We start from the raw sequence: 14,687 nt of genomic DNA on the forward strand, positions 1-14,687 counted from the left end.
TTCCAGTTATATAAATCTCTGGTCAGCCCCCATCTGGAGACACTGCGTTCAGTTCTGGGCACCGCACCTCAGGAAGGATATATTTGCCTTGGAGGGGGTGCAGGGCAGATTCACCAGAACGATACCGGGGCTAAAAGGGTTAAATTCCGAGGACAGGTCGCACAGACTAGCCTTGTATTCCCTCGAGGATGGACGATTAAGGGGTGATCTAATTGAGGGGTTTAAGATGATTAAAGGATAGATAGGAGAGAAACTATTTCCTCTGGTGGGGGGAGTCCAGAACAAGGGGGCAGAACCTTAAAATTAGAGCCAGGCCGTTCGGGGTGATGTCAGGAAGCACTTCCTCACACAAAGGGGAGTGGGAAATCTGGAACTCTCTCCCCCACAAAAAGCTGTTGAGGCCGGGGGTCAATTGGAAATTTCAAAACTGAGATTGATAGATTTTATGTTGGGTGAGGGGATTAAGGGTTACGGGACCAGGTAGGTAAGATGGAGTTAAGATACAGATCTAATTGAATGGCGGAACAGGCTCAAGGGGCTGAATGGCCTCCTCCTGTTCCTATATTAAGAGGCACTGAGATAGGAGAACATAATTCTTCAATCTGAATGAAAATATTCCTTGTTATTCAAAGCTTATTTTCAAAGGACCCTGAAATTAGGTTCAAGTCAAGAACTGGCCTCCTGCCATGTCAGTGAGGGGCAAAGCCCATCCTGGGTTGGCGGCGTGACTTCATTGCGGGGCAAAGCGAACTGGGCGACCGGCGTGATGACGACACACAGAGGGGCCGCAACGTGTCGAAGCGGGCGGGGGGGACGTGATTCGGCGAGACGAAACGACGCCACTGCGGGGCAACGACGTAACTCGGCCTGACGCAACGACGCCACTGCGGGGCAGAGGCCGATTTCTGTTTGAGGCGGGGAGGAAGCGACGGCTTTGCGGGGCATAAACCCATGGCCGGCAGGGCGGAAATGACGCGTTGTTGTCGCCTGTTTGTTGTGTTTGAGCGGCCGCCGCTCCAACAGCCGGGCTTGAGAAGAGTTGTGAGGTGGGAGAGGGGGCGGGGGAAATAAGCGCAGCCACTACCCGAAGCTCCGCCCGTCAACCAGCAAAATCCGACCGCGGCCCGAAAAGAGGAAAATAAAAGGGGAGCTGGGATCCTCCTTGACATCAGCAGGAGGCGAACGTCCACCGGCCACGGCGACGCAGCTGGAACGGCAGGCAGGCAGGCAGGCGGGCAGGCGGAGGGGTGGGACGCTGGCGTGCTGACCTCATTGCGGGGCAAGCACGGGTCGGACGCTGTCTGTAGTACGGGGCGGTAGGGTGACGTTACTGCGGGGCAGTGGCGATCGTGTGACGTGCGCCGTGACCTCATTGCGGGGCAGGCAGGGGTCGGACGCTGTGGGCGGTGCGCGGGGTGACGTTACTGCGGGGCAGAGGCGAGCTGGCAGTGCGTGCGTGCGCGGTGACCTCATTGTGGGGCTGTCGTGCGGACAACGGGGAGACGTCACTGCGGGGCAGAGGCGCTCGGGACCTGAGTTGCGGGGCAGAGGCGCTCGAAGACGTCTGGGGCACGGCGCCGTGGGTGCGCGGTGACCTCACTGCGGGGCAGGTAGGAGGTCGCACATTGTGGGCCGTCGGGTGCAGCGGGGCGACGTCATTGCGGGGCAGAGGAGCTCAGTGACCTCATTGCGGGGCGGGGACGGGTCGGGACGCTTTGTGCGTGCGGTGGGGGGGGCTACGTCACTGCGGGGCAAAGGAAATCAGCCGTGCGCGGTGACCTCATCGAGGGTCGGACGTCGTAGTGCGGGGCGCGGGTGACGTCACTGCGGGGCAGAGGCGCTCGGTGAGCTCATTGCGTGGAGGAGCGGGCGCGACGTCATTGCGGGGCGTGGAGGAGCGGGCGCGACGTCATTGCGGGGCGTGGAGGAGCGGGCGCGACGTCATTGCGGGGCGTGGAGGAGCGGGCGCGACGTCATTGCGGGGCAGAGGCGCGGGGCGGCGGGGACGCTGTGCGTGCGCGACGTCATTGCGGGGCAAAGGCGTTTCCGGGGGGGGGGCACAGCGCGGGGCGGAAGTGAGGCGGGGCGGCCGTTTGTTGTGAGGGGGCCGAAGCCGCCATGACCATCCTGCCCAAGCAGCAGCCCGAGCGGGCGGACGAGACCGAGCGCGACAGCGCCGAGCACTCGCGGCCTCACGGCCACCGGGCGCGCAGCTCGCCGCCCCGCTGGCCTTACCAGGCGCAGGCCGGGCGGGGCGACGAGCGGCCGGCCAGCTCCCGGCCTCGGGCCTCGCCTCCCCCGGTGCCGCCGGCCCCGGCCTCGCACTGGCTGCAGTACGGCGACGCCCGGGCCGAGAGCGGGCCCGGGCCCGGCCCCAGCCACAGCAAGCGGCGGCACCGGGCCTCGCCTCACCGGAGCGGCCGCAAGACCCACCGGCCCAGCCTCCACCACCACCTCGGGGTGGCCGTGCCCAGCGGGGCCGGGCCGGGAGGAGGGGTGGGCGGGTCGGCGGCCGAGCGGGGCCGGGGAGCGGCGGGCCTGAGCCTGGGGGTGGCGGCGGCGGCGGCGGCTGGAGGAGGTGGTGGTGGCGGAGGAGGAGGAGGAGGAGGCGGAGTGGGGGGAGTGACCGGCCCCGGCTCCGGAGTGGGAGCTGCGGGCGGAGGAGGAGGAGGAGGTGGGGGAGGAGTGGGGGGCGGCGGCCAGGCCAGCGGCAGCCCCGGAGGGCCCGGCCCCGAGGAGCAGGGAGCCGGCTACAACAGCGAGGATGAGTACGAGACGGCGGCCCTGGAGCAGCTACAGGACCCGGCCAAGGTGGAGCAGGTGAGGGGGGAGTGAGGGGGGTTTATATATAGAATAACAGATACCCGGGAGTGAGTTACAGACTGGAATCTAATCGAGGGGTTCGGGGGGGTTTATATATAGAATAACAGATACCCGGGAGTGAGTTACAGGCTGGAATCTAATCGAGGGGTTCGGGGGGTTTATATATAGAATAACAGATACCCGGGAGTGAGTTACAGACTGGAATCTAATCGAGGGGTTCGGGGGGTTTATATATAGAATAACAGATACCCGGGAGTGAGTTACAGGCTGGAATCTAATCGAGGGGTTCGGGGGGTTTATATATAGAATAACAGATACCCGGGAGTGAGCTACAGACTGGAATCTAATCGAGGGGTTCGGGAGGGGGTTTATATATAGAATAACAGATACCCGGGAGTGAGTTACAGGCTGGAATCTGATCGAGGGGTTCGGGGGGTTTATATATAGAATAACAGATACCCGGGAGTGAGTTACAGACTGGAATCTAATCGAGGGGTTCGGGGGGGTTTATATATAGAATAACAGATACCCGGGAGTGAGTTCCAGGCTGGAATCTAATCGAGGGGTTCGGGGGGTTTATATATAGAATAACAGATACCCGGGAGTGAGTTACAGACTGGAATCTAATCGAGGGGTTCGGGGGGGTTTATATATAGAATAACAGATACCCGGGAGTGAGTTCCAGGCTGGAATCTAATCGAGGGGTTCGGGGGGTTTATATATAGAATAACAGATACCCGGGAGTGAGTTACAGACTGGAATCTAATCGAGGGGTTCGGGGGGTTTATAAAGAGAATAACAGATACCCGGGAGTGAGTTACAGGCTGGAATCTAATAGAGGGGTTCGGGGGGTTTATATATAGAATAACAGATACCCGGGAGTGAGTTACAGGCTGGAATCTAATCGAGGGGTTCGGGGGGGGGTTTATATATAGAATAACAGATACCCGGGAGTGAGTTACAGACTGGAATCTAATCGAGGGGTTCAGGGGGGTTTATATATAGAATAACAGATACCCGGGAGTGAGTTACAGACTGGAATCTAATCGAGGGGTTCGGGGGGGTTTATATATAGAATAACAGATACCCGGGAGTGAGTTACAGGCTGGAATCTAATCGAGGGGTTCGGGGGGGTTTATATATAGAATAACAGATACCCGGGAGTGAGTTACAGACTGGAATCTAATCGAGGGGTTCGGGGCGTTTATATATAGAATAACAGATACCCGGGAGTGAGTTACAGGCTGGAATCTAATTGAGGGGTTCGGGGGGGTTTATATATAGAATAACAGATACCCGGGAGTGAGTTACAGACTGGAATCTAATCGAGGGGTTCGGGGGGGGGGTTTATATATAGAATAACAGATACCCGGGAGTGAGTTACAGGCTGGAATCTAATCGAGGGGTTCAGGGGGGTTTATATATAGAATAACAGATACCCGGGAGTGAGTTACAGACTGGAATCTAATCGAGGGGTTCAGGGGGGTTTATATATAGAATAACAGATACCCGGGAGTGAGTTACAGACTGGAATCTAATCGAGGGGTTCGGGGGGGTTTATAAAGAGAATAACAGATACCCGGGAGTGAGTTACAGGCTGGAATCTAATCGAGGGGTTCGGGGGGGTTTATATATAGAATAACAGATACCCGGGAGTGAGTTACAGACTGGAATCTAATCGAGGGGTTCGGGGCGTTTATATATAGAATAACAGATACCCGGGAGTGAGTTACAGGCTGGAATCTAATTGAGGGGTTCGGGGGGGTTTATATATAGAATAACAGATACCCGGGAGTGAGTTACAGACTGGAATCTAATCGAGGGGTTCGGGGGGGGGGTTTATATATAGAATAACAGATACCCGGGAGTGAGTTACAGGCTGGAATCTAATCGAGGGGTTCGGGGGGTTTATATATAGAATAACAGATACCCGGGAGTGAGTTACAGGCTGGAATCTAATCGAGGGGTTCGGGGGGGTTTATATATAGAATAACAGATACCCGGGAGTGAGTTACAGACTGGAATCTAATCGAGGGGTTCGGGGGGTTTATATATAGAATAACAGATACCCGGGAGTGAGTTACAGACTGGAATCCAATCGAGGGGTTCGGGGCGTTTATATATAGAATAACAGATACCCGGGAGTGAGTTACAGACTGGAATCTAATCGAGGGGTTCGGGGGGTTTATATATAGAATAACAGATACCCGGGAGTGAGTTACAGACTGGAATCTAATCGAGGGGTTCGGGGCGTTTATATATAGAATAACAGATACCCGGGAGTGAGTTACAGGCTGGAATCTAATCGAGGGGTTCAGGGGGGGTTTATATATAGAATAACAGATACCCGGGAGTGAGTTACAGACTGGAATCTAATCGAGGGGTTCGGGGGGTTTATATATAGAATAACAGATACCCGGGAGTGAGTTACAGACTGGAATCTAATCGAGGGGTTCGGGGGGTTTATATATAGAATAACAGATACCCGGGAGTGAGTTACAGACTGGAATCTAATCGAGGGGTTCGGGGGGGTTTATATATAGAATAACAGATACCCGGGAGTGAGTTACAGACTGGAATCTAATCGAGGGGTTCTGGGGGTTTATATATAGAATAACAGATACCCGGGAGTGAGTTACAGACTGGAATCTAATCGAGGGGTTCGGGGGTTTATATATAGAATAACAGATACCCGGGAGTGAGTTACAGACTGGAATCTAATCGAGGGGTTCGGGGGGTTTATATATAGAATAACAGATACCCGGGAGTGAGTTACAGACTGGAATCTAATCGAGGGGTTCGGGGCGTTTATATATAGAATAACAGATACCCGGGAGTGAGTTACAGGCTGGAATCTAATCGAGGGGTTCAGGGGGGGTTTATATATAGAATAACAGATACCCGGGAGTGAGTTACAGACTGGAATCTAATCGAGGGGTTCGGGGGGTTTATATATAGAATAACAGATACCCGGGAGTGAGTTACAGACTGGAATCTAATCGAGGGGTTCGGGGGGTTTATATATAGAATAACAGATACCCGGGAGTGAGTTACAGACTGGAATCTAATCGAGGGGTTCGGGGGGGTTTATATATAGAATAACAGATACCCGGGAGTGAGTTACAGACTGGAATCTAATCGAGGGGTTCGGGGGGTTTATATATAGAATAACAGATACCCGGGAGTGAGTTACAGACTGGAATCTAATCGAGGGGTTCGGGGGGTTTATATATAGAATAACAGATACCCGGGAGTGAGTTACAGACTGGAATCTAATCGAGGGGTTCGGGGGGGTTTATATATAGAATAACAGATACCCGGGAGTGAGTTACAGGCTGGAATCTGATCGAGGGGTTCGGGGGGTTTATATATAGAATAACAGATACCCGGGAGTGAGTTACAGGCTGGAATCTGATCGAGGGGTTCGGGGGGTTTATATATAGAATAACAGATACCCGGGAGTGAGTTACAGACTGGAATCTAATCGAGGGGTTCGGGGGGGTTTATATATAGAATAACAGATACCCGGGAGTGAGTTACAGGCTGGAATCTGATCGAGGGGTTCGGGGGGTTAAAATATAGAATAACAGATACCCGGGAGTGAGTTACAGGCTGGAATCTGATCGAGGGGTTCGGGGGGTTTATATATAGAATAACAGATACCCGGGAGTGAGTTACAGACTGGAATCTAATCGAGGGGTTCGGGGGGTTTATATATAGAATAACAGATACCCGGGAGTGAGTTACAGGCTGGAATCTGATCGAGGGGTTCGGGGGGTTTATATATAGAATAACAGATACCCGGGAGTGAGTTACAGGCTGGAATCTGATCGAGGGGTTCGGGGGGTTTATATATAGAATAACAGATACCCGGGAGTGAGTTACAGGCTGGAATCTAATCGAGGGGTTCGGGGGGTTTATATATAGAATAACAGATACCCGAGAGTGAGTTCCAGACTGGAATCGAATCGAGGGGTTCGGGGGGGTTTATATATAGAATAACAGATACCCGGGAGTGAGTTACAGGCTGGAATCTAATCGAGGGGTTCGGGGGGTTTATATATAGAATAACAGATACCCGGGAGTGAGTTACAGACTGGAATCTAATCGAGGGGTTCGGGGGTTTATATATAGAATAACAGATACCCGGGAGTGAGTTACAGACTGGAATCTAATCGAGGGGTTCGGGGCGTTTATATATAGAATAACAGATACCCGGGAGTGAGTTACAGACTGGAATCTAATCGAGGGGTTCATGGGGGGTTTATATATAGAATAACAGATACCCGGGAGTGAGTTACAGACTGGAATCTAATCGAGGGGTTCGGGGGGGTTTATATATAGAATAACAGATACCCGGGAGTGAGTTCCAGGCTGGAATCTAATCGAGGGGTTCGGGGGGGTTTATATATAGAATAACAGATACCCGGGAGTGAGTTACAGGCTGGAATCTAATTGAGGGGTTCGGGGGGGTTTATATATAGAATAACAGATACCCGGGAGTGAGTTACAGGCTGGAATCTAATCGAGGGGTTCGGGGGGGTTTATATATAGAATAACAGATACCCGGGAGTGAGTTGCAGACTGGAATCTAATCGAGGGGTTCGGGGGTTTATATATAGAATAACAGATACCCGGGAGTGAGTTACAGACTGGAATCTAATCGAGGGGTTCGGGGGGTTTATATATAGAATAACAGATACCCGGGAGTGAGTTACAGACTGGAATCTAATCGAGGGGTTCGGGGCGTTTATATATAGAATAACAGATACCCGGGAGTGAGTTACAGGCTGGAATCTAATCGAGGGGTTCAGGGGGGGTTTATACATAGAATAACAGATACCCGGGAGTGAGTTACAGACTGGAATCTAATCGAGGGGTTCGGGGGGTTTATATATAGAATAACAGATACCCGGGAGTGAGTTACAGACTGGAATCTAATCGAGGGGTTCGGGGGGTTTATATATAGAATAACAGATACCCGGGAGTGAGTTACAGACTGGAATCTAATCGAGGGGTTCGGGGGGGTTTATATATAGAATAACAGATACCCGGGAGTGAGTTACAGACTGGAATCTAATCGAGGGGTTCTGGGGGTTTATATATAGAATAACAGATACCCGGGAGTGAGTTACAGACTGGAATCTAATCGAGGGGTTCGGGGGGTTTATATATAGAATAACAGATACCCGGGAGTGAGTTACAGACTGGAATCTAATCGAGGGGTTCGGGGGGTTTATATATAGAATAACAGATACCCGGGAGTGAGTTACAGGCTGGAATCTAATCGAGGGGTTCGGGGGGGTTTATATATAGAATAACAGATACCCGGGAGTGAGTTACAGACTGGAATCTAATCGAGGGGTTCGGGGGTTTATATATAGAATAACAGATACCCGGGAGTGAGTTACAGACTGGAATCTAATCGAGGGGTTCGGGGGGTTTATTTATAGAATAACAGATACCCGGGAGTGAGTTACAGACTGGAATCTAATCGAGGGGTTCGGGGCGTTTATATATAGAATAACAGATACCCGGGAGTGAGTTACAGGCTGGAATCTAATCGAGGGGTTCAGGGGGGGTTTATATATAGAATAACAGATACCCGGGAGTGAGTTACAGACTGGAATCTAATCGAGGGGTTCGGGGGGTTTATATATAGAATAACAGATACCCGGGAGTGAGTTACAGACTGGAATCTAATCGAGGGGTTCGGGGGGTTTATATATAGAATAACAGATACCCGGGAGTGAGTTACAGACTGGAATCTAATCGAGGGGTTCGGGGGGGTTTATATATAGAATAACAGATATCCGGGAGTGAGTTACAGACTGGAATCTAATCGAGGGGTTCGGGGGGTTTATATATAGAATAACAGATACCCGGGAGTGAGTTACAGACTGGAATCTAATCGAGGGGTTCGGGGGGTTTATATATAGAATAACAGATACCCGGGAGTGAGTTACAGACTGGAATCTAATCGAGGGGTTCGGGGGGGTTTATATATAGAATAACAGATACCCGGGAGTGAGTTACAGGCTGGAATCTGATCGAGGGGTTCGGGGGGTTTATATATAGAATAACAGATACCCGGGAGTGAGTTACAGGCTGGAATCTGATCGAGGGGTTCGGGGGGTTTATATATAGAATAACAGATACCCGGGAGTGAGTTACAGACTGGAATCTAATCGAGGGGTTCGGGGGGGTTTATATATAGAATAACAGATACCCGGGAGTGAGTTACAGGCTGGAATCTGATCGAGGGGTTCGGGGGGTTTATATATAGAATAACAGATACCCGGGAGTGAGTTACAGGCTGGAATCTGATCGAGGGGTTCGGGGGGTTTATATATAGAATAACAGATACCCGGGAGTGAGTTACAGACTGGAATCTAATCGAGGGGTTCGGGGGGTTTATATATAGAATAACAGATACCCGGGAGTGAGTTACAGGCTGGAATCTGATCGAGGGGTTCGGGGGGTTTATATATAGAATAACAGATACCCGGGAGTGAGTTACAGGCTGGAATCTGATCGAGGGGTTCGGGGGGTTTATATATAGAATAACAGATACCCGGGAGTGAGTTACAGGCTGGAATCTAATCGAGGGGTTCGGGGGGTTTATATATAGAATAACAGATACCCGAGAGTGAGTTCCAGACTGGAATCGAATCGAGGGGTTCGGGGGGGTTTAAAGAAGAATAACAGATACCCGGGAGTGAGTTACAGGCTGGAATCTAATCGAGGGGTTCGGGGGGTTTATATATAGAATAACAGATACCCGGGAGTGAGTTACAGACTGGAATCTAATCGAGGGGTTCGGGGGTTTATATATAGAATAACAGATACCCGGGAGTGAGTTACAGACTGGAATCTAATCGAGGGGTTCGGGGCGTTTATATATAGAATAACAGATACCCGGGAGTGAGTTACAGACTGGAATCTAATCGAGGGGTTCATGGGGGGTTTATATATAGAATAACAGATACCCGGGAGTGAGTTACAGACTGGAATCTAATCGAGGGGTTCGGGGGGGTTTATATATAGAATAACAGATACCCGGGAGTGAGTTCCAGGCTGGAATCTAATCGAGGGGTTCGAGGGGGTTTATATATAGAATAACAGATACCCGGGAGTGAGTTACAGACTGGAATCTAATCGAGGGGTTCGGGGGGTTTATATATAGAATAACAGATACCCGGGAGTGAGTTACAGACTGGAATCTAATCGAGGGGTTCGGGGGGGTTTATATATAGAATAACAGATACCCGGGAGTGAGTTACAGGCTGGAATCTGATCGAGGGGTTCGGGGGGTTTATATATAGAATAACAGATACCCGGGAGTGAGTTACAGGCTGGAATCTGATCGAGGGGTTCGGGGGGTTTATTTATAGAATAACAGATACCCGGGAGTGAGTTACAGACTGGAATCTAATCGAGGGGTTCGGGGGGGTTTATATATAGAATAACAGATACCCGGGAGTGAGTTACAGGCTGGAATCTGATCGAGGGGTTCGGGGGGTTTATATATAGAATAACAGATACCCGGGAGTGAGTTACAGGCTGGAATCTGATCGAGGGGTTCGGGGGGTTTATATATAGAATAACAGATACCCGGGAGTGAGTTACAGACTGGAATCTAATCGAGGGGTTCGGGGGGGTTATATATAGAATAACAGATACCCGGGAGTGAGTTACAGGCTGGAATCTGATCGAGGGGTTCGGGGGGTTTATATATAGAATAACAGATACCCGGGAGTGAGTTACAGGCTGGAATCTGATCGAGGGGTTCGGGGGGTTTATATATAGAATAACAGATACCCGGGAGTGAGTTACAGGCTGGAATCTAATCGAGGGGTTCGGGGGGTTTATATATAGAATAACAGATACCCGAGAGTGAGTTCCAGACTGGAATCGAATCGAGGGGTTCGGGGGGGTTTATATATAGAATAACAGATACCCGGGAGTGAGTTACAGGCTGGAATCTAATCGAGGGGTTCGGGGGGTTTATATATAGAATAACAGATACCCGGGAGTGAGTTACAGGCTGGAATCTAATCGAGGGGTTCGGGGGGTTTATCTATAGAATAACAGATACCCGGGAGTGAGTTACAGACTGGAATCTAATCGAGGGGTTCGGGGGGTTTATATATAGAATAACAGATACCCGGGAGTGAGTTACAGACTGGAATCTAATCGAGGGGTTCGGGGGGGTTTATACACAGAATAACAGATACCCGGGAGTGAGTTACAGACTGGAATCTAATCGAGGGGTTCGGGGGGGTTTATATATAGAATAACAGATACCCGGGAGTGAGTTACAGGCTGGAATCTAATCGAGGGGTTCGGGGGGTTTATTTATAATATAACAGATACCCGGGAGTGAGTTACAGACTGGAATCTAATCGAGGGGTTCGGGGGGTTTATTTATAGAATAACAGATACTCGGGAGTGAGTTACAGACTGGAATCTGATCGAGGGGTTCGGGGGGTTTATATATAGAATAACAGATACCCGGGAGTGAGTTACAGACTGGAATCTAATCGAGGGGTTCGGGGGGGTTTATATATAGAATAACAGACACCCGGGAGTGAGTTACAGACTGGAATCTAATCGAGGGGTTCGGGGGGTTTATATATAGAATAACAGATACCCGGGAGTGAGTTACAGGCTGGAATCTAATCGAGGGGTTCGGGGGGTTTATATATAGAATAACAGATACCCGGGAGTGAGTTACAGGCTGGAATCTAATCGAGGGGTTCGGGGGGTTTATATATAGAATAACAGATACCCGGGAGTGAGTTACAGACTGGAATCTAATCGAGGGGTTCGGGGGGTTTATATATAGAATAACAGATACCCGGGAGTGAGTTCCAGGCTGGAATCTAATCGAGAGGTTCGGTGGGGTTTATATATAGAATAACAGATACCCGGGAGTGAGTTACAGGCTGGAATCTAATCGAGGGGTTCGGGGGGGTTTATATATAGAATAACAGATATCCGGGAGTGAGTTACAGACTGGAATCTAATCGAGGGGTTCGGGGGGGTTTATATATAGAATAACAGATACCCTGGAGTGAGTTACAGACTGGAATCGAATCGAGGGGTTCGGGGGGGTTTATGTATAGAATAACAGATACCCGGGAGTGAGTTACAGACTGGAATCTAATCGAGGGGTTCGGGGGGGTTTATATATAGAATGACAGATACCCGGGAGTGAGTTACAGACTGGAATCTAATCGAGGGGTTCGGGGGGGTTTATATATAGAATAACAGATACCCGGGAGTGAGTTGCAGGCTGGAATCTAATCGAGGGGTTCGGGGGGGGTTTATATATAGAATAACAGATACCCGGGAGTGAGTTCCAGGCTAGAATCGAATCGAGGTGTTCGTGGGGGGGGGTTTATATGTAGAATAACAGATACCCAGGAGTGAGTTGCAGACTGGAATCTAATCGAGGGGTTCGGGGGGTTTATGCATAGAATAACAGATACCCGGGAGTGAGTTACAGACTGGAATCTAATCGAGGGGTTCGGGGGGTTTATACATAGAATAACAGATACCCGGGAGTGAGTTACAGACTGGAATCTAATCGAGGGGTTCGGGGTGGTTTATATATAGAATAACAGATACCCGGGAGTGAGTTACAGACTGGAATCTAATCGAGCGGTTCGGTGGGGTTTATATATAGAATAACAGATACCCGGGAGTGAGTTCCAGGCTGGAATCTAATCGAGGGGTTCGGGGGGGTTTATAGAGAATAACAGATACCCGGGAGTGAGTTACAGACTGGAATCTCATCGAGGGGTTCGGGGGTTTATATGTAGAATAACAGATACCCGGGAGTGAGTTACAGACCCGAATCGAATCGAGGGGTTCGGGGGGGTTCATATATAGAATAACAGATACCCGGGAGTGAGTTCCAGGCTGGAATCTTATCAAGGGGTTCGGTGGGGTTTATATATAGAATAACAGAAACCCTGGAGTGAGTTACTGACTGGAATCTAATCGAGGGGTTCGGGGGGTTTATAAAGAGAATAACAGATACCCGGGAGTGAGTTGCAGACTGGAATCTAATCGAGGGGTTCGGGTTGTTTCTATATAGAATAACAGATACCCGGGAGTGAGTTGCAGACTGGAATCGAATTGAGGGGTTCTGGGGGGTTTATAGAGAATAACAGATACCCGGGAGTGAGTTACAGACTGGAATCTAATCGAGGGGTTCGGTGGGGTTCATGTATAGAATAACAGATACCCGGGAGTGAGTTACAGGCTGGAATCTGATCGGTGGGTTAAAAGAAATAATGACAGAAACCCTGGAGTGAGTTACAGGCTGGAATCTAATCGAGGGGTTCGGTGGGGTTCATGTATAGAATAACAGATACCCGGGAGTGAGTTGCAGGCTGGAATCTAATCGGTGGGTTAAAAGGAATAATGACAGAAACCCTGGAGTGAGTTACTGACTGGAATCTAATCGAGGGGTTCGGTTGGGTTTATATATAGAATAACAGATACCCGGGAGTGAGTTGCAGACTGGAATCTAATCGAGGGGTTCGGGGGATTTATATATAGAATAACAGATACCCGGGAGTGAGTTACAGGCTGGAATCCAATCGAGGGGTTCGGGGGGTTTATATTTAGAATAACAGATACCCGGGAGTGAGTTACAGACTGGAATCTAATCGAGGGGTTCGGGGGGTTTATATATAGAATAACAGATACCCGGGAGTGAGTTACAGACTGGAATCTAATCGAGGGGTTCGGGGGGGGTTTATATATAGAATAACAGATACCCGGGAGTGATCTGCAGACTGGAATCTAATCGAGGGGTTCGGGGGGTTTATAGAGAATAACAGATACCCGGGAGTGAGCGACGGACTGGAATCGAATCGAGGGGTTCGGGGGGTTTATATATCGAATAACAGATACCCGGGAGTGAGTTGCAGACTGGAATCTAATCGAGGGGTTCGGGGGGTTTGTATATAGAATAACAGATACCCGGGAGTGAGTTGCAGGCTGGAATCTAATCGGTGGGTTAAAAGAAATAATGACAGAAACCCTGGAGTGAGTTACTGACTGGAATCTAATCGAGGGGTTCGGTTGGGTTTATATATAGAATAACAGATACCCGGGAGTGAGTTGCAGACTGGAATCTAATCGAGGGGTTCGGGGGGTTTATATATAGAATAACAGATACCCAGGAGTGAGTTACAGACTGGAATCTAATCGAGGGGTTCGGGGGATTTATATATAGAATAACAGATACCCGGGAGTGAGTTACAGGCTGGAATCTAATCGAGGGGTTCGGGGGGTTTATATATAGAATAACAGATACCCGGGAGTGAGTTACAGACTGGAATCTAATCGAGGGGTTCGGAGGGTTTATACATAGAATAACATATACCCGGGAGTGAGTTGCAGACTGGAAACTAATCGAGGGGTTCGGGGGGGGTTTATATATAGAATAACAGATACCCGGGAGTGAGCTGCAGACTGGAATCTAATCGAGGGGTTCGGGGGGTTTGTATGTAGAATAACAGATACCCGGGAGTGAGTTGCAGACTGGAATCTAATCGAGGGGTTCGGGGGGGTTTATATATAGAATAACAGATACCCGGGAGTGAGTTGCAGACTGGAATCTAATCGAGGGGTTCGGTGGGGTTGAAATATAGAATAACAGATACCCGGGAGTGAGTTCCAGGCTGGAATCGAATCGAGGGGTTCGGGGGGGTTTATATATAGAATAACAGATACCCGGGAGTGAGTTCCAGGCTGGAATCGAATCGAGGGGTTCGGGGGGGTTTATATATCGAATAACAGATACCCGGGAGTGAGTTACAGACTGGAATCTAATCGAGGGGTTC

The 14,687-nt window shown here is 50.0% G+C and overlaps 1 protein-coding gene across 1 annotated transcript in view; it reads left to right on the forward strand.

Moving 5' to 3' along the window:
• Positions 1–2,118: 2,118 nt before the first annotated feature.
• LOC137306842 (OTU domain-containing protein 5-A-like) overlaps positions 2,119–14,687 on the forward strand; it is a 40,114-nt gene continuing 27,545 nt past the window's right edge. The window contains exon 1 of the mRNA XM_067976240.1: positions 2,119–2,820. Coding sequence (XP_067832341.1) covers positions 2,119–2,820 — 702 coding nt within the window. The remainder of the gene's footprint in view (positions 2,821–14,687) is intronic.

Source organism: Heptranchias perlo, chromosome 45 (assembly GCF_035084215.1).
Source record: "Heptranchias perlo isolate sHepPer1 chromosome 45, sHepPer1.hap1, whole genome shotgun sequence".
Classification (NCBI taxonomy): Eukaryota; Metazoa; Chordata; class Chondrichthyes; order Hexanchiformes; family Hexanchidae; genus Heptranchias; species Heptranchias perlo.